This window comes from Marmota flaviventris, chromosome 17 (genome assembly GCF_047511675.1).
Source record: "Marmota flaviventris isolate mMarFla1 chromosome 17, mMarFla1.hap1, whole genome shotgun sequence".
Classification (NCBI taxonomy): Eukaryota; Metazoa; Chordata; class Mammalia; order Rodentia; family Sciuridae; genus Marmota; species Marmota flaviventris.
The window spans coordinates 76,686,529-76,712,677 of NC_092514.1; the positions used below are offsets into that span (position 1 = coordinate 76,686,529).

General features: G+C 60.0%; 1 protein-coding gene across 8 annotated transcripts in view; it reads left to right on the plus strand.

Annotated features, from left to right (window-relative positions):
• Positions 1-26,149, plus strand: part of Baiap2 (BAR/IMD domain containing adaptor protein 2) — a 65,207-nt gene that overhangs the window by 24,905 nt on the left and 14,153 nt on the right. For all 8 annotated transcript variants that reach the window (XR_003585410.3, XM_071602937.1, XM_027955592.3 and 5 more), the window contains exons 4-7: positions 11,608-11,669; positions 12,330-12,401; positions 12,963-13,100; positions 25,634-25,786. Coding sequence is in view for 7 of the 8 variants with exons in the window: in XM_071602937.1 (XP_071459038.1) it covers positions 11,608-11,669; positions 12,330-12,401; positions 12,963-13,100; positions 25,634-25,786 (425 nt within the window). In the remaining variant the exon portion in view is untranslated. The remainder of the gene's footprint in view (positions 1-11,607; positions 11,670-12,329; positions 12,402-12,962; positions 13,101-25,633; positions 25,787-26,149) is intronic.

Consider the following 26,149-nt stretch of genomic DNA (forward strand, 5'->3'; position numbering starts at 1 on the left):
CACTGGGCAGGGGGCTCCAGTGCTCTGTGCCACAGTCACCCAGGTGAGGAGGCCAGGTAGCCTGCTCTTTGGTACATCCCAGGCTTCATGCAGTGCTGTTGACATTTCAGAAGGGCACACTGTCAGAAATAAGGCCCCCACACAGCGGAGGGGAGAAGCCTGGCCTGAGAGACCTTCGCTGCTTTCGTGCATCTGCACCACCTGTTGGGCCGTCCTCCAGAGGCCCTGGCTGGGTGTTCCCTGTGGGCGAGGCTCTGCTGTGGGCTGGGGCCAGCAGGCCGTAGGCGCAGCCTTCTGTCTCTGGAGGCTTCTCCTGTTCCTTCCTCTCTTTGAAGGGCCGCTTTGTACCTGCCAGGGCCTGCGGTGCCTTGTTTGCGATCACAGGGCATGTGCATGCATGCCAGGCTCCCTGGGCTTAGCCCTTGTCCTCTGCCTGGCTTCACTGGGCACCCGGGAAGATGGAGGAGGAGATGGGTGCTGGGTGCAGCCTCAGAATGGGGATGCCCACAGGCAGGAGCCCGCGACTCTGCCTGGAATGTGGACTAGGCTTTGGACCCCGAGTCAGTGACTCTGAATGTGGTGCAGCCTTGGTGGTGTGCACTCCATCACCCTGAGGAGGAGAGGCGGCCTTCCAGCTCCCACCTGTGGGGACGGCTCGTGGCTGCAGGCTTCTGTGTTCTTCCCATGTCTGCTTCTCTTCTCTTCCCCCTCCTGATACTTGGTCTCTCTGGAAGGTGAGGCCAGGCAGGAGGGAATAAGCACCCTCGGCGTGGAACCCTGAGGGGCTTTCAGGGCCTCCCAGCGGCTCCTGTTGGCTGAGCTGGTTCAGAGGTGCCACCCCATGCTGCCACTGCTCCAGCTGTGGGCTGTGGTGAAGATGGGAGTGGGGGTGGTGGCCAGCCCCCGTCTCAGGGTGGAGGCTGTGGCCTTGGCGTCCCCTTTGGTGTGGGAAGCTGAGTGCTGGCTCTCACCTGCTGTCAGACTGAGCAGCAGGGATCCATCTCTGGAGACCGCTAAACTCTCCTGACAGACACTGCTCAAAGGTCTTCATTAGATCCACACAGTGGGAACCACGTCAGTTTCTTATCCCCGAGGGGCCCAACACCTTGGTCCTGGGCCTCCCCTTGGCGGTGGCTGCCTGCTGACCAAAGATGAAATGGAGGGCCTGGCTGCACCCAGCTCCCCTCCTAGAGCAAGGCGCCTTCTTGGCTGCTGGGCAGAGCCTCACACGTGCTGGGCAAGCACCACATCCCTGTCCCCCGCTTTAAATCATCTTGGGACTCTCGCTGGGGTTGCTGAGGCAGGCCGAGAACTTGCAATCCTTCTGCCTCAGCCTCCGAGTTGCCTTGATTCTAGGCCTGTGCCACCGTGCACAGCTAGCTGTTAGCCTCCCCTTCCCAGCTAGTGACGCCAGGTCTCCCACTACTCCTCCTGTTTCCCCACCGTAGAAATGGGGGAGTGCGCCTTCATCACCCTGGGAAGGAGCAGCTGCTGGAGTGCCCTGCCCGGGAATAGACACTTGCCCCGGGGCCCTTCCCTGGTCCACGCCTAGCAGTCAGGGCTCCATGAAGACCACCTGTCCCGGGGGCTGTCCGTGTGCCTGTCCCTGTGTGGCTGGGGGCTTGAGCCTGCCCTGGGTGGGAGCAGCCTCCTCTGCCTCAGGTGCTCATCTCAGAACAGCATCTGAGGCCTGGGGCTGATGACAGGGTGGCCTGGGGGGCTGGCCATGCCTGGGCAGGGCTCTGGGGCTCAAGGGACCTGCACTCCTGTGTGGATTGGGCCTCCAGTAGGCCAGCTCTGGCCACCTGCTGAAACCTTTGTGGAGCCAGATTGAGCCCTTGACGGGCGAGATTAGTAACCGTCTTAATTGGATTTGCCACGTGCTGGGCAGCAGCTCCGTGACAGTGGGGGAGAGCGCACGGCATGTGCCATGTCCCAGCATCAGGTCTGCCCTGTAAGGGGGATGTCAATAAGTACGGCAGTGCCAGGGCTGGTGACCGTGGGTCCTCTGCTCTGGTGACCGTTGTTTTCTGGGAGCAAATATGAAGCAGCCCTGGCCCATGGTTCCCCCAGCCTGTTTCCTGACACCTTCGGCCCCTGTGTGTAGGAGGGAGTGAAGTGGGTCTCAAACCAGAAGCCCCTGAGTTTCCTGTTTCAGGCTATTTAAGCTGAAGTGTGTGGACTGAAGAGAAGGGGTGACCAGGGTGGTCAGCATCTCGCAGATAGCCCAGGAGCAGGAGGGGAGCCCTGGCTGGAGGTCCACTCTCATGCTTCCCAATCTGCGTCCTTGGGCCTAGGCTGCAGAGGTCATGACCTCTGGCCTCTTGGCTGTGGTGTTTCGTCCTGCTGGGGCTTGTGGGGCTGACCCCTGGCCGTGGGTGACGCTGATGGGCTCTGTGGTGAGGCTGTGCTTCTGAGGTGAGGTGGCATCCAGAACGTGTGCACAGCTAGCTGCCGGGCTCGACTCTCCCAGGCCTCTGCAGACCCGCCCTGCTTGTTGGGAGTGATCAGGGTGCTCCTGGGAAGCATGAGCACAGAGACTTCCAGGACAGGATCCCCCAGCTGCAGGACACAGCCCTCGAGGGGCTGTTCCTAGAACATCTGGACGTGGGTCCTGAGCTGCTATGCTTTGTCCTTGGGTTGTCCTGTGTGGCGGAGGCCTCCCGTGACGGTCGCCAGCAGTTGCACACAGGCAGCTACTTCACGGGGAACTGCCGGGCTGCATCTCAGCCGGGTGAGTGCACGCTGCACACACAGCCCCAGTCTAATGCCAATCAGGAGTGTGGGCCCTGCTCCACGCGTGCCAGGGACAGTGCCGAGACTGCAGGGGTCACAGGAAGACTGGGCATTGATGGCCAGTGGCTGATCCACAGAGCGGCAGCCCCCACAGATACGTGCATCTAATGGTCTGTGTGTCCCAGCCCCACTCCTGAGCTTGATGATGGGACTTGGCAGACCCTGAGGCTAGCTGGGATCCCAGCTTGGACTCGGTGTTCAGAGGGTCTTCTCCCGTGGCTGCAGTGGCCCCTTCTCTGTTGAAACACAGACTGGGGGACCCTCCTCCACTGGGTCCTCTGCAGAAGAGCCGGCACACAGGTACCTGTCCACTGAGGGTTCACTCGACACCCAGTTCCTGGTGCTGTGGGAGCAGCCAGGCTAAGCCCTGGCTGCTTGGCCCATGTGGGGAGCATATCACCTCAACTTGGTCCCCCCAGCCCTGTCTCCACTTCCGTGCATGCTAGGGCCTTTGCAGCAGCCCACCTGGCCACCCCACCCGTGGCCTCTGAGCTTGGAGCTCCAGTGTATGAGGACCTCGAGGGCCTGCTGGTTGGGGTTCTGTGGACCATGACCAGCTTAGGTGGCTGGGGATTCTCGGGTGAGAGCAGAGCTGACCACAGAGCAGGGGAGCTGTGGCCCTTCCTCCCCTCTCTCCCCTCAGCCCCTGGTGTCCAAGGTACTACTTTCACACCACAGTGACATCTTTGGGCTTGTTTTGTTTCAGTTGGTAGCAGTGCTGTCACCAGGGCAACACAGCCATCAATATTCTGTTGTTACTCTCTTCCCGCCACGTTCTGCTCTGGCCTTTGGGTACAGGGGACAGCAGCCCCAGTTTCCCCAAAGGAACGCTGGAGGCTCCAGGGCAGTGGAGAGGAGGGCGTCGTTGCCACAAGAGTGGTGGTCCTTAGCCCCTCTCCCCTCCTGTGGCTCTGGTGCAGACTCCCTGGCAGCCCCCTTAGCTGTCAGACTGCCTGACGGGCACTTGTATTCGTGCCTCCTGCAGGCGGTGCTCGTGAGCTCTGGAGGCACCTCTCCTCTCAGGAAGGCCGCGGAGCTGTGCGTGCTCACAGCCAGGTGTGGCAGCGGACCCCTTAGGAGCTCATAGCCTAGCCTGTCTGCCCCCGGCAGAGAGCGTGACAGCTCTGGTACTTCCTGAAATGACAGGAATTTCTTGAACAAGTGTCCTGGCTTCCTCTGCGGTTTCTTGGGTTAAGTGGGTTTCAGGACTTCTGCCCTCTGGTTGGCCTTCCTGACGCTGGTCTTTTAGAGCCCCGTTATCCCATGGTGGTCCCTGTGTTCTTGGGAGCTGAGCCCACAGTGCAGAGCAAATCCTAAAATTGCCTCTGTATGAATTGCTGAGCGTGAGGCTCCCCTGGTCTGGGAATCCTGGCCTTCCACAGTGTGCCCAGCCCTGTGGTCAGGCAGCCCAGAGACATGTCACATGGCCACGTGGCCCCGCTTCACCACGCCGTCTGGTCCGCTGTCTTCTGGAGCCTGTGCTGCACTGGAGGAAATGCCTCCCTTCTTAAACCTAAGTGAAGTGACTGCTCAGGAAGATTGGGCCCTGCATGGGCCTCAGGGGAAGCCCACTTGGCCTTTGCAGACCAGGATGGGGAGCCGTGCAGTCTGCCCCCTGGCTGCATGGGCTGAGCGCAGCCTGAGGCTCCCTCCCTGCCCCACCACCTTCAGTCTCCAGGTCCCACTCCCTTGCCGCTTCCTGTCATCTGCGTGTTATAAGAACAGTGATTATTCTAAAATGCCTCCTGTGAAGGCCAGGTGTGAGGGGACACTTAGAGGAGAGACCAGGGATCTTGGCACCTGGAAGAAAGTGAGCGTCTTGGTGTGCTGGGGGTTGGGTGTCCACCCCGCCCCGGTGTGCTCTATAGAAGACTCCATGTTGGGGACGTGGGTGTGCACTGTGGATTCGAAGAGGGTGTGTCATGGCAGTGTTCCTGAGGGTCAGGACAGTGACGGGGTAACATAACAAGAGACCCTTGTTCTTGGGACACGGGCTGAGGTGCTGGGAGGGGTGATGCCTCAGTGTCTGCTACCGAGTCCCAGTTGTCTCAGAAGAGGTGTGTGCGTGTGCCCAGGTGTGCACTAGAGCAGAGCTTAAGCAGAATGGCCAGCCTTGGCCTCCAGGCCGTGGTGAGGTGAGCTGCCTTGCTGTGCTGCTCTTGCGGTGCTCACAGAGGTGGGCTGGGCCAGAACACAGCCTGTCTTCTACGCCCCAGCAAAGCAGGCTGCAGAGCCAGGCTCTGCCCTCTCGGTCCTGGGTGCCCGGGTGTGGCTGCAGGTCCCCGCTCTGCCCCTGGGGAGTCCTGGGAGACTTCCTGGTGCTTGCTGAGTTCAAGTGGGAGGTGAGGCGAAGGCGCTGTCTCTGCTCAGCCTCCAGCCTCGGTGGCCTCCCAGTGTCCTCAGAGGCCACCAGACATCCCTGAAGTGCCTGAGCCAGGTCCGGTCCCCTGACGACAGCCATCGGTCACCTCAGGGGGGCGGCTGTGCCCTTTTCCAGAAGCTCTATAAGCCGAGCGTGAGCATCTGCCCGTGTGACTGGCCCGTCACCACAGCACCTGGTCTCCCTGGGGTCCTCACCTTGCCCAGGGTTTCGTGAGAGGCCGCCTGCTCTGGTCACTCAAGATCCTTTCCTGGGAGCTTGGTCTTTGTCCCCCGGCTGTCCCCCTGGTGTGGCCCTCTCCCACCTGTTCCTCCTGTATCTTAACCTTGCTCTTTAAGTGCAGGCACCTCACCACGCTTTCTCTGTGTCCACATGTCCTCTGGTGCCAGCCCCTTCCTCTCCGTGTTGTGCTCACTAGTGACCAGATGGTGGCAGGTGCTGGCTCTCAAGCATCTCTGCTTCCTCCATTTGGTGTGTTCAGTCCCCCAGGTGAACTTGTCTTGGCTGGTCTTGGGCACTCTGCAGGGCCACCTGGGCACCTGCACCTGTCTTGTCACTGCAGTTCTTGCCAGGGTCTGTGTATATCTTTGAGGTCATTTGGGACTTTTTTCCCCTGGTCAGCAAGAATGAAAATGAGAAAGAGAGGTAGAAGTGACTGAGCCTTGGTGATGCCTCTTGCTCAGGATCCCAAGGTCCAGCAGAAGCCACCTGCTGCTGGGGCAGTGGCCAGCCAGGACTGAGGCTCCATTGAGGTGGTGAGAACAGCCAGGCCCACCTACCTGCTGGGATGGACCTGAGTCACCATCCCTGCTGGGGAGGCAGGGCCTCCTTGGAGACTCGGGAGACACTCCTGTGAACATCAGCACTTACCATGTTCTTGCTTTGTCTTCCCAGCAGACTAGGACCAGCTGGGGCAGGCACAGGGACGGGCTCTCAGGGGGAGCTGGTAGGCAGATGCCTAGAAGGGGCCCCGATTGAGGCTCCTGCCCCATCAGAGTAGGCCCCCTAAGCATTCTGAGGCTCTGGCCTCCCACATGGTTTCCGGAGCTGGCTGCACCCCAGTCTGCCCACTTGCCTTGGTTGTGGTTGCTGGAGGACTTTTTGCCTGTAAGGAGAGGAGAGAGCCTGAATCAGAAAGGCTGACTGCAGGCGGTGCAGAACTGACTGCTGTGGCTGCACTGTGTGTAGTCGCCCCAAGGAGCAAGCAGCCGAGTGCCGGCAGTAGATGCCTAGGTGACAGGTGCGGGTTCTCCATCCAGTGCAGCGGTGGTCAGCAGGGGAGGGAGGAGGTTCTGCCCATTGCCGCAACATGCATGGGTGGGTGCTCACTGTGCTTAGTGAAAGAAACCAGGGACTGAAGGCCACGTGTTGCACGATGCCATTTTGGGTAGAAGGTCTGGAGCAGGGGGCGGGGGCTGGGGCTCAGTGGTAGTGCACTTACGTGGCATGTGTGGAGCACTGGGTTCGATTCTCAGCACCTCATATACATAAATAAAATAAAGGTGTTCAACAACTAAAAAAAATATTTTTACAAAGAAAGGGGAAAAAAAAAGTCCAGAACAGTCCAGTCCTGGATGGGGGTGGGGCTGTGTGGGTCCCATTGGCCTGATGTGATTGCAGAGGAGCTGGGACTCAGTGCGGGGGAAACACTTGCTCCACCAGGTGACCAGGCACCTGCAGGGGCCATGCCTGGGTGCTGGACCCACAGCTTTGTCCAGCCTCTCCCAGCTCTGGTGTGGTCTCCTTGCTGGTTCCTAGGATGCTAAGCCTCCTAGTCAGATGGTATGAGAAGTGAGGGCAGTGGTGAGGTTCCTGTGTAGCTGCACAAAGCACAGCTGGCCAGGACCAGCGAACGTTCCCCACAGGTCCCGTGGTCTGGAGGAAACTCGGGATGTGTGGCTGTTCTGCATGTGTATACGGTGCGCACCTGTGTGTGCTGCTGCATGGGGTGTGATGGCTCTGCTGGCTTGCACCTGGCAGTCCCACCCCTGCCTCTTCTCCTGTGAGTTGGGACATTTCCTTGAGGACTGAATTTCACTCTTAAGCGCAAGATATGAGGCCATGTTCAAGGTCACTAACAACGTCAGAAACCTTTAAAAATTAGAACTGGTGGGGTCAAGTGCAGGTGACTGCGTGCTGGCCTGCAGCTGCCTGGCTTGTGTTGGGTTGGTAGAGGCTGGCAGGGAGGGGGTGCCTTGTTTTCTGTGCCTGTGTGCTTTCTGATCATCCCAACTGACTTGCATTACGTGTGCCCCTCTCTTACCTCCCCAATTCCCAGATGCTCAGGGAACAAACCCTCCTCCATCCCCAATCACCCCATCCCTGCCAGAGCCCTGTTGTGCCCCTAGGTTTCTGCCCAGGCCTGGGGCAGCAGAAGGCTGACTCACGCTCTGGGTGTGCTGGGGGCTCCTCCCGCCTCATGCTTTCCCACGCCAGCACCCTGGGGTGGGGCCCCTGCTGCCGGTCATCATCTGCACACCAGTGCTCTGGCAGTCCATCACGTGGTGGCTCTGCACACGGGCTTGCCTGGCCTCCCTTACCACTTGGCCCAGCTGGACCTCACCTTCCTCTGAACCCACTTGCTCCAGTTTAGGACTCACCTGTGCTATGGCCCCAAACACCAGTTCCCCAAGAGTTTGGTGGTGTCTGCATCACAGGCCAGTTAGGAAGACCAGCAGCCCCCTCCTTCATCCGCGGCAGGGTGGGCCTGGTGAGTAAGTGTTCCCCAAGCCCACCCACAACTGTTCAGCCTCATATCTCTCCAAAGAGCGGTCCCCTCTGTCCTGAAGCCCTTCACTAGCGTGTCTTCTAGACCCGTAAAGGACATGGAGAGTGGCTGAGACCACCTGGTGGTTCATCTGGCAAAGTCACTGCCCCTGGTGAGCAGTGTCTCCCTGATGGTCAGGTTGCAGGGCACAGGAGGGAGGGTGCCATCCTCTGCTGATATGGTGTGCTGGTGGCCTGGCTGGGGTCATAGCTGGTGGCCACATGGGCACAGTATCCTGTGGCTGCAGGTGAAGTCTAGTTTAAAACTCTGGTGTGGCTCCTTTTGCATGCACCAGCGTGCAGCTTGGGTTCTGGGTGTCCTTTATGTGTGCCCACTGCGTGGTGGGGGCCGCAGGGTTGGACTGCTGGCTGGGCTCTGAGCAGGAGGGATCCGGCTGGCAGGGACTCGGGGGCCTACATCTGAGTGTCAGCACAGCCTGGGTGGAATGGTGGCAGCTGTCCTTTGGGTCTCTGACTCCTGTCACTTGGCGGAGATCCTGCAAGAAGCTTTCTGTGACCCTGGCATCATTAGTTCTTTTCTAAAGGATTTGCTATTTTATTTTTATGTTTTAAAAATATTTTTTAGATGTTGGTGGATCTTTATTTTATTTATTTACATGTGGTGCTGAGAATTGAGGCCAGTACCTCGCACATGCGAGGCAAGTGCTCTACCACTGAGCCACAACCCCAGCCCAGGATTTGCTGTTTTATGACTTTGTTGTCCAAATGTCGAATTGGTGTGGTAGCCTTCCAGAACGTGTGCGTTTCCTGTTTGGTCTTGATGTTAACTTAACAGTTCTGGTGTCTAAAGAATGTGGCGAGAGCCGAGGAGACCACCGCCCAGGGAGGCGTCCAGCAGAGTGTGTCCAGTTTGTCTGGCTCTGCCCTGTGCTTCGACTCTTACTCGCGGATTCCATGGCCCACTTGAGTGGGAGTGGGGCACGTGACACTCCCAGGGTCAGGGCAGGCCCAGCAAGACCACGGATGTGAGCAGGACCCTGCACAGGATAGACCTCAGGCCCTTGTGTCACCTGGGCCTTGGATAAAGCCGCTTTATATGCTGGTGGGACCCTGAGAGCCAGGAGGTGAATCTGAGCCCCCCCCCCCCCCGCCTCAGGAACCCCATTAAACAAAACCCGGAGGTCTTGCCCGGGGGCTCCTGGTCTGGGCAGCGGTCGTTCATCCTGGGACTTACAGATGAGGGAAAGCAAAAGAAACCTTGGAGCCGCTGCCCATGGGGCCCCGCTGACGGATCAAGCCCTTGCGACTTCTGAGTGGGGGCGGGGGGGTCGTCCGGTCTGTGGCTCTGGGTGTCCTGTGTACCCTGTTCTCAATATGCAGGACAGTGCCCTGATGGCTGGCAGCAGCCGGGCAGCTCAGAGAAGTGACTGAGTTGTGTGGCCGTGACTGTGTGCTGGCGGGAGCTGCACCCTCGCCCTGGGGCTCTGTGTCCACCACCTCAGACTTACCCACTTGGTTGTCCCAGGGTGTGAGGACCAGGCCCCTTCATGCCAAATTCTGTCCCCCTGTTGTCCTTACCCCCTCCCCTGAGCCCCTGGAGGGCCACAGAGGCTGGGAGGCCTCAGGCTCACCTCCTTCCAGGCCCGGGACGGATTGCGGCCATTGGTGGTCACAGCCTTGTCTGGAACACCAAGGCCACAGCAGAGCAGCGGTGCTCTCATCTTGTGGGTGCAGTTCCTGGGGCCTCTGCTGTGCCCTCCTCTGGTACTGGCCCACACAGTAGTATCCAGGGCCCTGTCGTGCTAGGGCTTTGTGGGCTTGGAAGTGCTCTCCAGGGACGGGTTTCTGGCTCTGGGCACACCGTGGCACTGTGTGGGTGTGTGCAGTTGAAGTCGGTGGTCTGCACATGGCTCTCAGGGCTGTCTTGTGTGCCCTCTGACCACAGAGTGGCCCTGCCAGAGATTGTGGGCCAGCTGCAGGGAGCCCCAGCTTTGCAGGCGGGAGCTGACTGGGGTTGAGGCCCAGCTCTGGCCACTGTCCCTCCTGTTGATGTGGAGCCGCATGTTTGGGGCAAGGAGGCCGGCACATCCTGGTTGCAGCTTGTGCCGATGGACGGTGTATGAAGCACCTGGTCTTCCTCCACGTTGAGTGTCCCTGTGGTCATGGGGCTGAAGCACCCCGTTGCTCGTGGAGACATTGGGCAGCCAGGGAAGTGACTTCTGGGACTGGCTGTGGTCCTGTGGGGAGTGTCATCCGGTCGGGCTTCCTGAAGGCTTGTCAGAGGACTTGCTCTGGTTTCTGTTGACCTCAGTGGGCTCCCGGGCTCCTTAGTGGCTTCCCTGCCTGCTTGAGTCAAAGAGGAGCCCCTAAGCCTCCTGACCTTGGGGTGCCCCGACATGAGCAAAGTTCTGCTTCAGACAGGGCTCAGGGACAAGACTTACCAGAAAATGACCTGCCCTTCAGGTGGGGACAGGCCCTCTTAAGGGGCACTGGAAGTGGCCACTCAGTAGATATTTGCCAGTCAATGGAGTGTGGCAGGATCACTTGCTCCAGCCCCTCTGCAGCCAAGGAAATGGGGCCGTTGGCCTGGCAGCCTTCACACAGGGCTGGCATGGGGGCATTGTGGGGTCTCGAGACCAGCCCAGGTGTGTGCTCCTGGCTCAGAGCTAGTTCCTTAGGTACTGTTTGGGGTGGGCGGTGGGTTCTGCCAACATCTCACTTGGCTGAACAGGAGGAAGTCTTCTGAAGCCATCCTGGGGGCCCTGTCCTCTTTGACAGGAGCAGGAGGCAAGTGGGATGGTGCTTGGCAATACTCCCACCGACCCTTCATGGTAAGGGGCAGGCAGCCCAACATCCATTTAACCCAGATGCCTGCCCATCTGGAGGGGGAGTCTGAAACATGCTTCCTGGGCAGGGGTGTGGGCCGGGGTGTGGGCCGGGGTGGGGCCGGGACTGGACATCCAGGTTGGGAATAGCCCGCCACTGCTCGCTCCATGCTGCACAGTTCTCCTGCCTTCCTCTGTCCTCTGCAAGTGGGCCAAGGGGACGTCGGCATCCCTGAAGGGCCACTGCCCTGGAAAGACGTGCGTGGAACCTGGCTGTGGGCCCAGACTGCCTCAGTGTGCCCACTCCTCCAGGGCATGGAGTCCCAGTGCTGAGCTATGCCACCTGTTTCCTCCTTGTTCTCGGGGTCAGAGAGGGATGTGGCCTGTGCCCAGCACCTGTGCCCACCGTGTTCCCTGAGGAAGGCTTGCCCACTCTGCTGTGTGGCTTGGTGCATCCCTCTGCCTGGCTCCCTCTGGGCAGGTGATGGTCAGTGTCTGAGTGTGAGGTCTGTGCAGAGGCGTGAAGCAGGTCCACATGGCTGTCCCTACTTCTTCTTTTTGCCATGAGCATCTACTTCAGTGTAGATGTTTGAGGTCACCCCCGAGATGCCAGGCATTCTGTGCATTTGGGATCAGAGTCCCTTGTTTTTCTAGAATTTCATTTCCCCTCAGCAGCCACTCCCCTGCCCCTGCTCCCCCCGCCGAGGCTCTCTGCCTGAGGTCATGGGGCTTCCCTAGGCAAGATGAGAGCTGGCTAGGCAGGACCTCCTTCAGCCCCAAGGCCAGCTTGGCCTGCCAGCATTGGGGCTCCAGGGAGAGGAGCAGCTAATGATTTTGAGTGTCTAACCCTCTTTCTTTCCTGCTGTCCTGCTCTCCCAGGAGATGTCCTCTTCCAGATGGCCGAAGTCCACAGGCAGATCCAGAACCAGCTGGAAGAGATGGTGAGTCTGGCCTCTAGTGACCGCTCCTGGGTGCGGAAGGCGAGTGCAGGTGGGCAGGCTCCAGGTGAAGAGCTGGCTACGTGCTTTGGCTGTGTTCCCATGTGGGACTGTCCCACAGTCCTGTGACCATACTCAAAGGTAGAGATAGGCCCTGGGCTCTGGGCACAGGTCAGATGAGCCATGGTGAGTGGCCTGGGGACAATGTGCATGGGCTAGGCCAGGTCTCACCCTGGGCTGGCCTCAGGAGCCAGGTGGGGTCAGTCAGCGCCAGCCCCTGGGAGGAGCCATGTGTGCTCTGACGCCAGCCCTGCCAGGACCCAGTGCCTTGTGGTGATGGCCAGAACGCTGGTTTCCTCTGGACTCCCCGTGGGGGGTGCTGGTTGGAAGCTTCTGGCCCGAGGCAAGGGTCGCCGAGGTCTCCCCCGTTTCCTCTCAGGCCCAGCTGCTGTCTGCTCTCCTCTGGCCCCAGCATGGGTCAGTGGGGGAAAGTGGACCTCTAAAGCTGAGGAGGGCCAGTTTGTTTAGTGTTTGGGACCTCTGTCCAGTGCTCGCTCCAGCAGTTTCCTGGTTCCACGGGCCCAGGCCTCACTGGGTGCCCTGTCCAGGGGCTCCCGCTCTGCCTTGAGCTGACTGCAGGTCTGTTTTCTCCCCCATGTCCAGCTGAAGTCTTTCCACAACGAGCTGCTCACGCAGCTGGAGCAGAAGGTGGAGCTGGACTCCAGGTACCTAAGCGTAAGTACGCCCCGCCAGCCCCACCCGTGCTGCTTCCCTCTGCTCTCAGACCTCCTCTTTGTGGAGCTTCTCGGCTCCTCTGAGCCTCCTGTGCAAGAAAGCTCCTCCACCTGAGCGCCCCGGGTGCCCCACGCGCAGCCCTGGGATGACCGTCACACTGAAGGCACCATGTGCAGCTCCCCCTCTCCACCACTCTGGCACAGCTGAGGACAGGGCTTTGACGCTCTCCCAGAGCTTCACGAGTGCCTCTGGCCTGCTGTTCCTGTCCTTGCCGGTTAGCTGGCTGGGAAGCTGAGGCAAACCTCCCGGCAGGATTTACCCCGTGAGTTGACGCTTTTGCCTGAGGACCAGGGCCCTTCCCAGGTCCGGTTTTTGTCTTTGGGCTGTAGAGACCTGCTGTGGGCAGGTAGGCCGAGGTTGCCTGCTGATGCAGACTGCAGCTGAGCATGTCTCCTGTGCTGCCCCCGGGCCTGCTAGGCCTGCAGCCCAGGAAGGAGCAGGAGGGGAGGGGCCGAGCTGCTGCTGAGCTCTCAGAGCTCTGTTTTCCTTGTGGACCCTCAGGCGGCACTGAAGAAATACCAGACGGAGCAGAGGGGCAAGGGGGACGCCCTGGACAAGTGTCAGGCTGAGTTGAAGAAGCTCCGCAAGAAGAGCCAGGGGAGCAAGAATCCACAGAAATACTCAGATAAGGAGCTGCAGGTAGGACTGCCCCCACCGCCAGGTGCCAGGTCACCAGGCGCGCCCACAGCTCCGTGTAGGGCCTCTTCCACAGAGCAGCACCTCACACTTTCAGCAAGAAAGTGATCACCCCGTCCTGGCCAAGGACAGGATGAGTCCCTGGTGGAAGTGGGCAAGGCCTGCTTTGCTCTCCTGGGAGACTTCCCAGCAAGCGCCAGCATCCCCTGGCTGGCAGGATGACCTGCTCACCAGAAGGTTCTTGGCCACAGGAGCAGGAATCCAAATTAAATCCTTCCCTGGTCGCTCTGGATTCTGCCCCAGATTGTCACCCTCATCAACTAGTCGTGGCAGCACGGCCGACGGCTCCTGAGAGGCCGCTGCTGTTGCTGTTTCTTTCACCATCCCAACAGAAGCGCAGGTGCTGTGTGCTGCATGGCTGGGTGTCCTGAATGGCACAGAATGTATAGCAGAGCTCCCACGGGTGCCCTGAAACAGTGGGCCAGAAAGCCCACGCCCAGCGCAGAGGTCGCCACAGACAGGCAGGAAGGGACGACAAAGCAGGACACCAGTTGTTTGAAGGAGACACCAGGAAAACCCCAGACAACCACGACAGAAGTTTCTGGGAAGGCAAGGGTGTGGCTCTGGGGTTACTCTCTGATCTGGGGGCTCCTCCCTGCCTGCTGTTCTCAGCACACACCTGCCTAAGTGAGTGTGTGCACACGTGTGCAGCTGTGGTGTCCACACTGAAGTTGAGCAGGTCTGTGGGCCTGAGCAGCGTGCAGTCTGTGGGGGTCACTTGGCCGGCCTGGGCAGGGAGCTGAGACCGCTAAGGAAGAAGTGCCACAGCAGGAGTGGCAGCTGCCAGTGGCCCCGTCGTGCAGGTTCCTGCTCACGCAAGTGTGCTTTGCAAGGCGGCAGCGACAGTCCCTGCCCGCCTCATGTGGGGTGCATCTCTCTGTGCTCAGAATCTCTATTTGGTCATTCTTAACGATCCACAGCTGCCTCTAAGGGTGTGTGCAACCTGGGGCTGTCCCAGATTGCTGCCCTGACTACCTCAAAGTCTGCGATCAGGGTCCTCAGAGTGGGAGTGTGGTGAACACCGACACGCACCCTTCAGTACGTGTCTTACGTCCTCTTGGATCTTTGAAGCTGGCCGCCATTTTGCCTTCTGAAGGCCTGACGCATACGGGAGTGTGGTAGCTTCCTCAGTGCAGGGGCAGGCAGTGCAGGTGTGATTGCTGTTGGCCTTCCTGGGCAGCCATTCCAGGTGTGAGTGCATGAGAGAGCAAGCCTTCAGCCTGGTGACAGGACACCAAGGCTGTCCAAGGGATGGCTGCCCGCTGGGAGGAGCTGGGGCCTGTGCTCCCCTCTCCTCAAAGCGCTCTGTGTTGCCCTGGTAACAGCCTCACTGAGACACAGTCTTCACACCTCACAGAGCCAACAGTGGGGTGGTTCTGAGCACATCTGCAGAGTTGTGCAACCATCACCACAGGCAGCTCAGGGCATTTCCACCACCTAGGAGGAGTCCCATGCCCTGGCCAGACACAGCAGTGCACACCGTAATCCCAGTGACGCAGGAGGACCACAAGTTCAAGGCCAACCTGGGCAACTTGACCCTGTCTCAAAAAAAAAAAAAAGGTGGTAGCTGCAGCTCACTGGTCGCACACACACTCCAAGCCCATCAGCAGTCACCCCACGTCCTGCCTCCTTCCACTGCCCACAGCACCACCCTGCCTTGTGGCTGGAGTGCCTTGTTCTGCATGTTCTGACTGATTGGACTTCCGCCCACAAGCCCCGAGGTAGGTTTGCCCCTCCACTGCATCTCACTGGCCTCTCATCTATGCAGCGGGCGAGGCCCTTCCCCGCCCCCCCAGTACTGGGGATGGAAACGGGGGTGCTGTGCCACTGAGCTACATTCCCAGCCGTTTTCATTTTTTATTTTGAGACAGAGTGTCACTGAGTTGGCGAGCTGGCTTCAAACTTGTGCTCCTCCTGCCTCGGCCTCCCGAGTGCCTGGTTTGCGCCATCACGCCCAGAGGCCGTTGCTCCTTGCAGACTGTGAGCCTTGGCGCGCCCAGCCTTGGGGAGGTCTGCTCCAGGACCATTCTGGTGCCTCCTTCCCATGTGGGCTGCCTGGGCTCACCTACTGGGGGCTGGGCACAGATGTGACCCGAGGGACACCTAGTCCTGCCTGAGCCCCGTGGCTGAACGTTCTTGGGTGTAAAAGTAGGATCTGTAAAATGGGTGGCTGTACAAACAGGGTGGCTCCAGCTGCCAGCAAGGATGTCCTCGGCACCAGGAGCAGCCTGTGTGACGCCAGAACTGAAGCTGCCGTGGTGGGGTCGCCCTGGTGGCTGTACCTACTGTGTCCCCCCCACAGTAAGTGCTCGTGGTGCCTGTCGAGCAGGCCTGGAGAGTGGAGATGTGCTGCTGCTGCTCCAGGCTGTCCGTCCTGACGGGCAGGAGCTGAGTGCTGGGGCATCTGGTAAGGATGGTGGCCTCTGGCTGGTGGTGCTCCTGCCCCTGTGGAGAGAGTGGCTTCTGGAGCAGCTGGTAGGGGTAGAGCCCAGTGTGAGGGGCCAAGTGCTGGGTCTGCAGATCAGCCAGCTCCACCTCTGGCCCAGCGGCCCGCTGGAGGGGCTCTCCCCTGCCTGCCTCAGCCACGCTCGTGAGGGCTTGGCCTCGTGGTGCCTCTCCATAGAGATAGATGTCCAGTGCTGACCTTTCCTCCCAGGTGTGAAGCTGCCCCTTTGTCTGTCTGCTCGGTACAGCTGTGTGCCTCCCTGTTTGCCCTGCCACGAGGCTCGTCCCGAGCCACCCCAGCTTCCAAACGCAGTAGCCCTGTCTGCCTGGTACTGCCCTCTCCAAGCGCTGCAGATGGCCCCAGGCTGGCCTGTCTTCAACTGGGCACATCCTCTGGATCCTCTCTGAGCCTCAGTTCCCATGTCTGGGGGGGACGCTCTGGCCTGTGTGTTTCCTCTGAGCAGGGCGGGAAGGGCCTGTGTTGTCCCCACGTACACACACACATCCCCCCCCCCCGGCGTCACGTCTCTCCCAGATCTCCCCGTCTTCTGCTTCTCAAAAGTTTTCTCTTGCCTCTTTACGAAAAGTAGCCAGGTGTCTGGTTTCTGTGGTCTTCCCTGGATGGCTGAGGCGCTCCAGGACGGGATGGGTCCTGCCTTTCTACAGCACTGGCACAGGCTGACCACAGAGTTGATGACCTACAAGTCTCAGTTCTTTTCTTTTTATTTTGTGCTGCCGGACAGAACCCCAGGCCCTATGCGTACCAGCTAGGTAGGCGCTCCACTCAGCTGCCCACTCCACCCTGACATGGGATTTCTAAGGGTGGAAGCAGAGGGTCCTGCTGAGCAGCGTCACCTGACCCCAGTTTTGCAGAAGCCCAAGTGGCCAGGCCAGGGAGCCCTTGGAGTCTGAGTTTGAGAAGGAAGATGGGGGTACTTGGTGTACAGCTCCCCTGTGTCCCTCTGAGCTGGTCAGGGAGCTGCTTTGGGACCTTTGCCCTGGGGCACTCCTATTGGCTCTCAGTGCCTTTGTAAATCTGGCCAGGGCCTGATTTCTGCTTTAGGGTGACCGCTGGGGGCTGGGTAGGGCCCTGGGGCTTTTCACTGCAGCAGCAGCACCTTCCCCTTCTGAAGGGAGGACACATCCTAGCCCCACCCCCTGTGCAGCCCCCCCTCAGGCTCTGCCCCTCCGCCAGGCCGACCCTGTCCCTCTGGGCTGGCCTTTTACCGCTTTTTGTGGGTCTGAGACCCCCGCAGGTCCTTGTTACCAGGGAGAGGACCTTTCCTTCCATGTGGAAGTACAGCTTTTCAGAGACCTTCTCCCCATGTTTTCCCCTTTGTTAAAGATTCTGAGTGCTTCCCAGCTGCCCACAGGGAGGCCCAGTGGCCAAGGCCTCCACAGGGCCCTGCTGGGGCAGTCTCCAGCCAGAGGGCTGTTCCCTGCACCATCCCGGAGACCCTGCCTGGCCCTTGGGGTGCTGCAGCCCTTAGACCTGCTTGCTCTGTGCCAATGGAGCCACCATGTCCGGTGTGCCTGTGGGGTCACCCCTGACATGAACAGTGGTTCTCACCCCTGAAGCAGGTTTGGGGAGGCCAAGGTGCACACACCCAGTTGCTGGGGTGGCAGCTGGATGCTATCCTATTTGGGCCCCTGGGACTACTTCCTAGAGCTAACTAGGAAGGTGGGACAACTGGACCACTGGGAGTGGTGGTGACCCCAGGCCCTGGAGTGACCTGGCCCATCCTGCGCCTGGGGTGTGTATAGCAGATAAGTAGAGGTTTCCACTCAGTTCCCCAGTCACTCCCCCCCCACAGAGGCCCCCTCCTCATGTCCATGAGATGCCCTTTTGTGTCCCCATTATCTCTCAGACATAAGGGGGCCTAGCCATGGTACAGACTGTGGGCAGCAAGGCAGGTGGTAAGGACATCTGTGTATGAGAGGTCTCGTGGCTGGCACAGGGTCACCCTGGGGTGCTTGAGCAGTGCTGGAGCCTGAGCCTATGCTGGCCATGGTCACTGCTGGTGGAGGTGGAGGCTTAGGAACCAGGCCGCCTGAGTCCTGGCCACCCTGGTCTCGTTAGGTATACCACAGGCTATAGGCCAATGGGAGGAGCAGTGGTAGTGTGTAGTCGGGTATGGTCCTCTGTGTACCCTTGCAGCATGACTGTGTGTCTTGAGAATCATCTCTGAGGTCACTGGGATGCTTGGAGCCTGGTGCTAGCCGTGACGTCCTTCTGGCCTCTGCAACCTGGGTTCAGGGGCTCCTGAGAGCAGAAAATCACCAGGGAGGTCCTGGGGCTGAGCTCAGGGGCTCATGGGGGAGCAGCTCTGTGTCTTTGGGGGTACCCACGTGGCAGAGGGCCCCAACAAGTGCTGCTTTCCCAACAGCCTTTCTGCTGCTGGACTCTGCCAGAGCCTTGTACACATGCAACAGTAGCTAGGCCTGTGGCCCTCACTGGACTGCGGGCAGGCCAGGCCCAGAGCGTGGTTGCTGCCCAGGCTGGTGAAGGAACTGGTGAAGTTGCCTGGGGCCTGAAGTCACCCAGTCCCTGCCCAGAGAGGCAGCAAGACCAGGAGCTCCGCAGCCACACTCAGCAGATGCTCGAGACAGCGCGTGCTGGGATTTCCACAAAAAGAGCTCTTTAAATTATAGGTCAGGGAGCAGGAGCCCAGGAGCATTTGGGGCGCTAACTGGGACAGGAGAGTTTTACATAAGAGGAGGGCGTGAGCAAGACACCCACAGCCTGCGGTCACCCTGCCCCACCCCGGGCTTCACTCCCCGGCTACTCCGTCACTACCAGGCCAGCTGTCCAGGCTGAGGGAGGAGCCTGACCACGTGGAGCATGGGGCACTCTCCTGGGGCATGGTGGACCCCCAAAGGGCAAAGGACACTCTGTGTCCAGTAGGTTGGAAGTGACAGAACAGGCCTCAGAGTGAGCCCAGTCTGTGCCTTCTCTTGGGGTGGAGAAGGTGCCTTCTCTTGGGGTGGAGAAGGGGTGTGCTTGTGTCCCACCTGCAGATGGAAGCCAGGGCAGGACAAGAGGGGCCATGACTCAGGCTGGCCATGGGGCTAAGGATCTCCCTGGACACCAGCTGCAGCCCAGGTGGGAGAAGGGAGTGTCTGGTTCTCTTCAGGACTGGTGGCCAGGCTAGTCTGGTGCAGGCAGGGTCCTTCTGGTGGGTAGTGTCAGCTTTGGGGAAGCCAGGCCTCCTCTGCACCAAGATGCCCACCATGGGATAGGGCAGGTCACACCTGCACCCATGGTCTCCCCTTCTCCTCCCTGACCGCCTGTAACCCACCCTACCTCTCCAGAGCCCCTTCCTCACCTGGCCAGCCTGTGTCTCCCTCAGGGATGTTACACTGCCCCACTGTTCTCAGAGCCCCCGAGTGCCTCTGGCAGGCTGACAGTCCCCACCTGGCCAGTGTCTCCAGGGCTCCCATTCTGCCTCCCCTTCAGCAGGGTCCCCCTCCCAGCATTTGGGGAGCCTGCACCAGGAGGAGCCAGGCCTCTGGTGCAGGTCCCCCTGCAGAGCTTTCAGGGTCAGATTTCTCCTGAGTATGTTTCTATCCCGTTTGATCCCTCCCCCAGCCTGGCTCTCCTGCAAATGGACCTGAGCACAGGTAGCAGCCGCTGGGTGAGGTGACACCCCCAGCCAGGCCGAGGGCACTGTGGCTGTAGGGAGTCTGCGGTCACGCCGCCTCGCAGTGTGCCCTGGGGTGTGGTGCAGTAGGGCCTGTCCTCCCTCATCCATGACAGGCTCTGGGCACTGAGGGAAGGGCAGCTAAGACCCCACGTTGGGCCCCCGAGCCACATGGGAACCTAGGGAGATGGACGAGCCAGAAGCAGGCATGGGGTGGCCTGACCCTGCTTGGAATGACCTGAGGTATCAGCTGGCCCTGCAGCTGAGCCCAGGGTGCACAGGCCCTGGAACAGCCCTGCTTGACCCACCTGGTGGGCTTCTTGGGCATCCCAGTCCCTGGAGCTTCTGGTGCTCGTAGGGACCTGCCCCACCCCACCCACTGGGGCCTTCCTGGGCTGAGGTGGAGGATGCTGTTGCTGTAAGGGTACCAGGTTCCCTGCCTAGGTCAGTCTTCACTGTCCCCTCCAAGACAGTGTGGAAAGGGTAGGCAGGTACAGCACTTGCCACTGGCCATGTGAGAGCCGGGGAGTGGTCCCATGTCCAGGGTGGGATGCCTGCCCTAGAGGCTGTTGGGGTGGGGGTCCCTGGGTCCTGGAAAACTGTCCCCTCCCCTGTTGGCCAGGACATGGGAGCTGGTCAGATGACTTGGGCTCCTCCAGGGTCCTCAGTTGTGTCCCCTGTACTGGTTTTTTGTGCTTTAGGCCCAAACTCCCTGATTGTGGCCTGAGAGAGAGACTTGCTCTATTTAAAGGGGTGTGTGATTAACAAAGCAAAGATGAGATGCGATCTTCTGAGATGGTAGTGGGGGCTGGGCCCGCGGCAAGAGTGATGGGGCAGCCTACTCCACAGCAGGACCGTCTCTGCAGAGCAGTCTGGACAGTCACTCGCTGTGAGGAGGTAGGAGCCACCCTTCTGTGGAGTAAGATCGCCTGTGGCCTGGGGTCCTTGCTGGAGAGAAATAGAGTGTGAGAAACCACAGACCACCCTGATCTCCTGGAGGACTAGGCAGCCAGGGAGGGAGCACTCTGCTTCTCTCAGGGCTGGGCCACGTGCACATTGGAGCCACGCCTCACCTGGCCCTTAGGGACACCTTGGTCTGTGAGCCTCAGGCCTGGCAGTGTGTTGCAGGTGTGGACAGGAGGCCGTGCTCCCTCCTATGGCTCTGGGCGTGTGCGGTGCTGGGCGGGGTGTCTTGGCATTGTGTGTCTGGGACACCATGGGGGGTGGTGATTGGGACCTGCTGCTCCTGAATATCCCTTGTGGTCTGATAAAGTTCTGGATGCTTCCCCAGGAACATGGGGACCGCAGAGCTTGTGGGCCCCTGAGGTCTGCCAACGGCGCTGTGCTCCCACCTCGTGTGTTCCCGTAACACGTTTGCCTGAGTCGGCTTTCTGTTGCTATAACTGAACACCTGAGGCCAGGTAATTGAAAGAATGGGGATTTGTTTAACTCCCGGTTCTGAAGGCTGGAAAGTCCAAGAGCACAGCACTGGCACTGGATGAGGCCTTGCTGTGGCGTCAGGTGGAGCCAGTGTGCCAGCTCTCCTCTAACCACTGGTACCATCGTGGGGGTCTTGCCCCCATGGCCTCCTCTAACCCGCCTGTCCCAGATGACTCAGAGATTAGATTTCTGGCCCTCAACAATGTTACAGAGTGGAATGGCCAGCCCTTCCACTGCCAGCCTGCACGCAGGAGCACGGCCCCCTGCTCAGCCCTGTCTGTGTGGCCCTGAGCCGTGTGGGCTGAGCTGAGCGCCTGCAGCCCTTGGAGCCACCTGCTGCGCTGCTGCCTGTGGCCCAGTACTCCAGCATCACACACTGACCTGAGTGCAGGCCCTTTCAGAACAGGGGAGCCCTTGGCGGCAGAGCAGGCCCCCAGTGACTCCACGCTGGAGCCGCTGAGCCCTGGGTGATGCCCGTGAGCTGCAGGAGGCCTTCAGGGGCAGCCCAGGAATTGGAGAAATGGGGTGAGGCCGCCACAGCTTCAGATAAGGTGAACCACAGGGCTTCAGAGTTTTCCAGAATGCCCTTCCCCCATCTGAGTCACCGCGCGCTCTGCGAGAAGAGGGTGCACATTCTGATCCCGTCTGTCTTCCGGGATTACAGGGCTGCTGTGCCCGGGTGACTAAGTGGGCGCGCACCGTGGTCTTGGTGCTTTCGGCTGGGCGTTTCTGCAGTGCTGTCACCATAGCACCCAGCTCAGCAAGGAGCAGCAGGGAGGGGACTGGGAGACCTGGCCTCTGAGGGACGGGCTCCTGCCATTTTAAGTGGCTGAACTATGAGCACGGCAGGCCCAGGCTGTGTTCTGTTATGTGCACGGTCCAGGAGACGGGCACTCGACACACAGGGCATGGCCTTGGGGCAGAGCAGCTGGGAGCCCCTTGGTGGCCGCTACCTCCTTCCTCTCCCTGCCCTCCTCAGGAGGCCACACTTCTTCCCTGGCCTAGATTTCCAGGATCTTCCCAGCAAAGTGGTGACCTCCATGACGAGGTAGCCTGGAAAAGGAGGTCAGGAGAGTTGGCTGTTCCTAGACAGGAGCGCGGAGTGTTGCTCGCGGGCCTAACTATGCTGCAGCCCAGGTGCCATGTCAGGGCCCCAGAGCAGCTGACTACTCACAGGAGGCTGAAGCAGGCAACTGCCCCATGTCCTTGTGACCCTCCTAGCTGGCCCTGGGCAGGTGGCTCAGGGACTGCTCCCCTAGGCAGTGGGATCCATGGGCAGTATTGGAGTTCCTGCAGCCCCCACCACAGTGCTGCTTGCTGTCTCCCCTTCCTGAGCTCCTGGTTGTGACCTGTGTGGCTCCAGCCCTTCTCAGGCTCCTGAGTAGGTGGAAATCTCAAAAATAAGCACCAGTCCCTCCCGACACCACAGACTGCCAGACCCTGCTAATGAGGCCAGTGCCTGTGTGCACACAGGGAGTCGAGGGCTGCTGTGCAGGGGCAGCCCCAGCCTACAAACCCAGAAACCAGCTGTCGGGTGGGCAGCGGGCCGGCTCCGGGGCCTTGGCTTGGAAGGTGCTGTTCCTGGGGCGAAGGACCCAGGGGTCTCGTGTCCTGGCTTAGTCCTCTGTGCTGGGGTAACCATTCCAAGCAGTGCCCTTCCTTCTCCAGAGTCCCCGTAGACAGTGGCTCGCTGGACGCGAGGGCGTGGGGCACGGCGCTGGCGTCCTCTCCCGGCTTTTCCTTTCGCTAGCACCTCAGCTGCCCTCCAGGGCTCTGGGTCTCATGCTGACCCGCCTCTGGCCTGGGCTTTGGGTGCAACCGTCCTCCAGGCCTGGCTACGAGTAGAGCAGTCTCCGGGACTGGAGGGGTACATGGTAGCTTGAGGACAGATGGCGTTGGGATTCCCATCCTCTCCCTTGGGAACCTTGTACACTCCCGAGCTGTCCACTTAAGAGCTGCCTGTCAAGCCAGGCGGCTCTGTGGTGTGAGTTCAGAACCAGGGCAGGTGCCCTCTTTGTGGCCAGGTTGAAACATGAAAGTCCCCAACAGACTTTTTATGGGGCGGGGCAAGTGGATCTTCCAGGTGGCAACAGGCTGGTGCTGGTGTGTACCTCTCCCTGTCCAGGCTCCTCTACTTGAAGCTTGGGAAAGGACCTGGGCTGACCTGGGCACCCTCCTCTGTGGCTCCTGGAGTCCTGGGCCACCCCTGGGGTGCTGTTCTCCTGCTGCCTGGAGAGGGTGCCTCTGCGTGCATAGAGGCTCTGGAGCAGGGGTAGGAGGTGCTGATCCCGTGTGTTGCGTAGCCAGAGGCAGCAGCTTGGTCAGGCCCCAGGCCCTCACTTGGCGTCCAGGCATCTTGCTTCCCGCCTGCCAGCCTGTGTCCCAACCGGCAGGCCCTGCGGCCACTTGGGAGGACCACAGCCTGTTCCTTGGGATGTGGCCTGGATTTGGTGGTGGAGGTGACGAGGCAGCCACTTTAGGCCCTTTCAGTTGCCCTCCAGAGGGGAGGGCTGCGCTCAGTGCAGGGGTCTGTGTTCAGTGTCAGCCCTGGGCAGGCCTGGACCTTGGGACACATTGTCCCGCTCACGCTGGCAGTCAGAAGTGTGCCTTGGTGGCCACGTTGGGGACAGGCCCACACCCAGCTGGGCTCCTCCCCACCCCCAAGCTGAGCCGAGTGTGGAGAGGCGCCAAGGGAACAGCCTGCTCTTGGATCCCCTCGCCCACGGGCTCCGCTGCGTCAACATGAGGCAAGGCTGTGAGTCAGACGGGAGGCGCCCCTCGTGGCGGGGCCTGCCCCCTGCTGGAGGACAGGAAGTGATGCTGTAGAAGCCACTGGGCAGCTCTAGGCCTGGTCAGGCTCTGGAGCAGGGGCAGGCAGCTGTCGGGTGGGCAGCGGGCCGGCTCCAGTGGGGTGGTCGTAGGAGGTGAGCTGAGACAGGCACTCGGGAAGCCTGAGTGGGAGGGGAGGGGTCTGGGCACCCACCTCAGGGGCTTTAGAGACCCTGACCTCCACCCACAGGCCTGTGGTGTTTCGTGCTGGAAATTTCTGCTGTCTTCATTAATTCCCCCAGCCCCTAAGGACCTGGCGCACCGAAGACACTTGACATAAGGCCAGGTTGAGCTCCAGGAGACTGAGGTGGTCGCTTTAGATTGTTGGATTAGGAACTGCAGGAGGTCAGCCATGGCCCCTGTGCTAGTGCCGCACACTACCAGGCCTCGGGCACATCCCTGCCAACCAGGTCATGGAAGGCATAGCAGACAAGTCGGAGAGGTGGATGCACTCCTCCCCAAGGGACTGGGGTAGAGAGCCCTGGGGCTGGGTGCCTGTCACTTCCTCGGGGAAAGCGCCTACAGGGCTGGGGCCTGGGCTCAGTGCCCCCTGCTGGCCCCTGTGCTCCTTCCTTTCGTGGCTTTCCCCCCAGATCCTGCCCTGACAGTGCCCTGCACTGTGTGCCCAGTGGCCTCTCTGGGGTGGGTTTGCTTGTACTGGTTTTTAAGATTGTTTAAAATTGTAATGCAGGGCTGGGGTTGCAGCTCATGGTAGAGCACTTGCCTGGCATGTGTGGGGCACTGGGTTCTGTTCTTAGCACCACATATAAATAAATAAAGGTCCATTGATAACTATTTTTCTAAAAAATTATAATGGAATATACATCCCTTAGTCACTCTTAAGTGTACAGTTCAGGGCTGTGAAGCACCTTCTTACTGACACTGACCATCCCTGCACCCACCTCCAGAACCTTCTTCAAGTGAGAGACTGGCCTGCCCACACCCCCAGCCCCTGTTGGACCGTCTCTCTGAATCGACTTCTCCATGCTCACATTTTTCTGGGAGACCCTTCGTCCTGGTGTGTGCAGCCTTGGGGTCTTGGAGGCTGGTTGGGTGAGGTTCAACTTGGGGTTGGGGTGTTTTTTTGTCAAGCACTCTTCCTAGCTGGATTACCGGTCCCCCAGGAAACACAACAGCTGGGGCAGGACAGGTGTTGGTAGCTGGAGCCACATTCATAGCCCCTGGGGCGTACGGAGGGCTGGGTCTTTGGATTGGGGTGGGGGTGCTGCTGGCTCCTGTGGGTTCTGTGGTGTGGCTTCACCGCCTGTCTTTCCTGAGCCCAGAGCACCTCTGAGGCCGAGGGGTTTTCCAAGCCACCATGTCGGGACACATTCCCAGCCTCTCCGGAGGAGGCACCAGGGGTAGGCATCTGGGTAACACTGAACTGAAAGGTCAAGGTCATGGGTGGCGTCCTCCCCTGTTAGGGCCCTGCAACCACATGCGTCCTGTTCTTGAGCACGTGTCCTGTCAGGGCTCAGGTCGGAAGGCCTGCCTGTCCCCCGCTGTTTCTCACTCCTCTCAGCCACCTCTCTCTCCTCCCCACGGCTGGCTTCTCACTCTCTCCCATGTGGTTTTTGGCAGAACAGGCCACCAGGGCTTCTCTGTCCCCACTCCTGGCCTGCTCAGGTGGGGCCTGGTGGGAGAAGAGCCTCAGAGCGTCTTCCCACCCACAGCAGGCTGCCTGGTGTCCCCTAACTGCAGGTGTCCTCACCTCCTGCTCGAGGAACACTGGCTGATGCAGGAGGACAAAGCAGCAGCCCCATGCCTGTGGGCTGGGATGCTGGGTGGCTCCACATGTGCGTTTCTGTGCCATGGCCAAGGCCACACAAAGAGGCTGGCCTGCCACTCATACGCAAGATGTGGCTCAAGGAGACGAGCCGAACCCCTCCGCCTGGGTCCCCTGCAGGAGGCAGGACCCTTGGTCACACTGTTGGCATGAAGAGGCATGCCAGGAGTGGCTGCAGGGGACGGGGTCATCGGTTGTCCTGAGTGGCCCTGACGCCGAGCTATTTCAGCTTCCACTTTGCGGGAACAGGACCTGTCCTTTACATCGTGGGGCTGCCTGGATTCAGCCCACCGTGAGTTCTCACTGGCTCAGCCCTCTCTCCTTTATGCCCCCAGTACATCGACGCCATCAGCAGCAAGCAGGGCGAGCTGGAGAACTACGTGTCTGATGGCTACAAGACGGCGCTCACAGAGGAGCGGAGGAGGTTCTGCTTCCTGGTGGAGAAGCAGTGTGCCGTGGCCAAGAACTCTGCCGCCTACCACTCCAAGGTGAGCGGTCTGGGCCTCCAGCTCTGCTTGCTTGTGGCTGGGCCACTGGTGGATGTGAACTAAATAGGGCCGTGTCGAGGAGTGTTGTGTCTCCAGCTGTGCTCCAGTGATACTGACTTAGAATATCCCTGCACGCTCCTGTTCTCCTGGGGACAGAGTTCTAGAGGGGGAATTACCAGATCAAAGGATATGCACATTTTGAAGACCTACATCAGAAATTGCTGGGTGCTTTTCAAGAGCTCAGGTACTAAGGAGGGCTCGAGGATGCGTTTGGGGGGCCTTCTAGAACATTCTTGGTGAGACATGGGCTGGTGGCAGACTGGACAGTGGCCCACAGTACTCCCCAGTGGGGTGGGGGGGTCT